General features: G+C 32.7%; 1 protein-coding gene across 2 annotated transcripts in view; it reads right to left on the bottom strand.

Annotated features, from left to right (window-relative positions):
* Positions 1 to 3,819, bottom strand: part of LOC117167561 (1-phosphatidylinositol 4,5-bisphosphate phosphodiesterase gamma-1) — a 400,270-nt gene that overhangs the window by 42,778 nt on the left and 353,673 nt on the right. For both annotated transcript variants that reach the window (XM_033352585.1, XM_033352586.1), the window contains one exon: positions 1,781 to 1,920. In XM_033352585.1, the coding sequence (XP_033208476.1) occupies positions 1,781 to 1,920 (140 nt within the window). The remainder of the gene's footprint in view (positions 1 to 1,780; positions 1,921 to 3,819) is intronic.

Here is a 3,819-nt window from a genome sequence, read left to right as displayed (position 1 = left end):
CCCTCTTAATACTTTTTTCACCCCCTCGGTAGTGATGGGTGGGCATTCTTTATCAGGTGTTATGAGGGCAACACATAACTCCTTGAAGCTATTTATATTTTCAGAGTCTTCGTCCCGTCTATGCTGAACTTCGTAGACTTCTTTTCAAAATACTTCGATCTTCTCTGATTTGGGTGGGTGTTCGACAGTAACTGGAGGGTCTTGGAAGAGTCGAGATGGGTCAGAGAGAAACTGTTGATTTTCTCTGGTTAAATAAGAGCGTGGTCACTGTTGTGAGAAAATGAAAAGACTCAATATGAAAATTCTTTCAAATATTGTTTTATTTGATCGAAAACTTTCATAGAAATACATTAATGACAGATCCAATCACCTTCAGCGTCAATAATGGCTTGGCATCTTCGAGGCATACTTTGGACAGAACCGCGATTTGGGAAGTCATTGACATTTTTTACCTCATTGAAACGATTCACCCACTTACTCGCAAACTGTTTAAACTTTTACATATACTTCGCAGCAGCCGCTTGGGTCATTTTGGGACCTTTAGGATGCGAGCACAAAAAAACTACTTCGAAGCCCGAAGCGTATGCGGCACTCATTTTAGAAAAATGCTTCGTTCGTATTAAAAAGAATAGTCAGCTGATTCTCTTTCATAAAGCATGAAGGACTATACTGACCCCTATATGAAAAAAAATTACAGCATTCGCATTTACTGATCGCTAGTAATCGTGAGCACGCTCTTATTTAACCGACTATAATGACAATTTTCTCTTACCTGATTTTAAATTGGCCGTGATTATCCATGCTTATCTCTTCGTGAAAATGCCAAAAACGTGAACACTTCATATCTGGCACGTTTTGTATACTTTAACTAAAATTTTGATTTTCGTGACCAAATATTAGATTTTAAACGAATAATGTAATTTTAGGAAATAAATGTGGTTTTATTATATACAATTATTTATTTAATCATTTTACAACAATATAATGAAAGCTTCATCAAAATTTCACTGATAATGCGTTGAAGTACCTGAGTGATCAAAATGATCCCCACCTCCATTCTAGGTATACTCGTGTAAAACTTTGGCAGTATTTGACCGACATGGATAAAACTTTTGCATAATGGAGTCTGTCCTGAATAATGAAAAGTCACGAAACATCATTCAGCTCGGTCATAGCAGTACGATACAGCATCGAATTTGCAATCGAAAAGGATCAAAATGATCCGCTCCGTCTTTTTAGTGTTAAAGGCATTGTAATGACCATTTTTATAAATAGCAGTCTGTGCGTCCCAATCAATCCCTTCTTATCAAGAAGATCCTTTCCATTTCGAATAAAAAATTGGTATTACAGCATTGGTACTTCATTGAGATTATAGAATTAGAAAGAGTGGGAAGTTACAGAGACCTTGTTCTTGTCTCTGATAGCATCCTAACCTTTGATGCTCACATTAAAATTTGTTTATCTAGTTGTAATATAAATCATGGGACTTTCTTACGCGTGCTAATAGAAACTTTAAGACAATATCTCCATTTATGAGTATGCTCTATGCTTTGATTAGGTCTAACCTAGAATATGCTATGATTTCATGAAATAAAGTACCTTTGACCGAATTGACCTATGTATTGGCCACTCCTAGACACAGTTCAGTACTTTTCAGGGCACACTTGCGCAATTAATGGAAACTATTAGATAATTTGAAAGCAAAAATAATTTTAAATCTGGGATTACTCTTCATTCATAAATTTTAGAACATTTTAGGAAAGAATGTGATATTACTTACTGAATATGTAGCTTGGCCTATGAAATTACTATCTCCGAACATGTCTTCGTCTTGAACAACAAACCTCAATAATGCGAAGTGTGCATTCGCAACTTCGAATTCGCACGACTCGTTCCATATTGGATTAAACCCGTTGTCAACTAAAACATAAAATCGTACAGCAATTAACTATATGTGGCTTAATGCCAGTTATTAAGTGTGCCCTTCCCTTGGAGAATGTCACATATTACATATTTTTATAAAATTACAGATTAAGGCAGGGTTCGTATATAGAGAAAATTGTATGCCTCGCTCTCATTTTACAAATCTTTGTTTAGTTTAAATAGTATAATTAGTAACAATAGTGTCACATCCCGCCATAATTATAAAATTAATAATTATATTCGAAACAAGTGAATTATAATTATAAGATATAACATATGTTACTGTTCACTGACGCACCTGTTCTATAACTGGAAGATAATGTTAAGTTACTTTTTTAGTGAATAAAGATGTAGAATTCGCATAAAAGTGGTATTATTTCTGTTTAAAAAAATAAATATTATTCTATTCAATTTAAGAACCGATTGTGAATATCTTAAACATAATATTTATCTCCCTTCAACTTTGAAATACGGTTTTATCAGCTTTCATAAGGCTGTTAAAGGCAAGTTTTAAGTCAAATTTAATGCTTTCAACCAGGGATTCGAACGAAATTAAGGGGAATTTTTGGATATTTGCCAATTATTTCGATAAATTTAAAAGAATTTGGCTAAAAACTAAGCTTAGTCTAAAAAATTATAAAAACATAATGAGTCTATGAAGGCACAATGTAAAAATCATGTGTTAATCGTATTTTATATAAAAAAGAACAAAAAGGAACGTAACGACAAGATCCAATCTATTCAGTCATTCAGTTTGCTAAAACATGCACTGAAAAATAGCTCGAGAAACTTTACCAAACTCAGTTGGGTAAACTTGGAACATATGGACACTTTGGTCATGTTCAATTTCTAGTTTGTTAAAACGAAATTTGGCAATACCTCATTTAAAAACTTGAAAGTGTCACAAATTGATACAAATATCTTCGGAACTGAACTTTAATTAATACTGTACTTGGTAGTTGACATTTTAATGCACATAATTGTAAAATATATGAAACGTTAGGTAAAGATTACTAAAAAATTGAGTAAAACGCAGTCGAGGGCTCGGTAGAAAGTGTACGTGAGTTTGCTGAAAAGGCATAAAGGAATCACTGACGCTCGAGCAACTTTAACTGGCAATTTGGCAAACCGTAATCTTCTGTGAATAAAAACAAAACCTATACAAAATTAGCAGGAATTAAAATTATATTTATAATAAAATTCTTAATTATACTTATAATATAATTCTTAATTATAATATAATTATAATATAATTATAATACAATTTCGTCGCATATACACTCACCGCACCCACAACTACTTATGCACATATAATATCGACATTAATAAACCTGATACTACACATATGTATAAGACGATTTAGACGAAACTACGCAGATGCACGCTTCACGCTAAAAGGCAACATTTTGAAATTTCTTATATACTAACTAGAGGAATTGTGGGTCCGGATGCAGTAAGGGCACATAAAATTTTTTCGTGCGAAAACGAAGTCCCCTGGAGGCTTTAGAAAAAATTTTCGAATTTTAATTTTCAAAAGATATATATGGATGTAAAATTTAATTGCGCATCTTTTTTTCTTAAGACAAAAAGTTGTAACTTTTTTAGTTTAAAAATTAAAGCCAAAAAACTTACTTTTTTGAAAAAGTCGATTTTAATCCGTTTTTCACTTCAGCTCGTGCTCTGTACGTCAGTTTTTTGAATTTTTGAATAAAATTTTCAGAAAATATACCTTAGGGTATCCTTCGATTCATAGAGGACAGGAATTCAAAATAAAAAATTTGAAAAATTTTTAACAATTTTTTTCTGATGCTCGGCACGAATCGGACTTTTGTAACTTCCAGCGTTTCGTTTATCGAGCGAATTTTGAGCAAGCAAGGACTTCTCGTGACAAAAATG

The sequence above is a fragment of the Belonocnema kinseyi genome, chromosome 2, assembly GCF_010883055.1.
Source record: "Belonocnema kinseyi isolate 2016_QV_RU_SX_M_011 chromosome 2, B_treatae_v1, whole genome shotgun sequence".
Classification (NCBI taxonomy): Eukaryota; Metazoa; Arthropoda; class Insecta; order Hymenoptera; family Cynipidae; genus Belonocnema; species Belonocnema kinseyi.
This window is presented reverse-complemented; position numbering and strand designations above follow the sequence as displayed.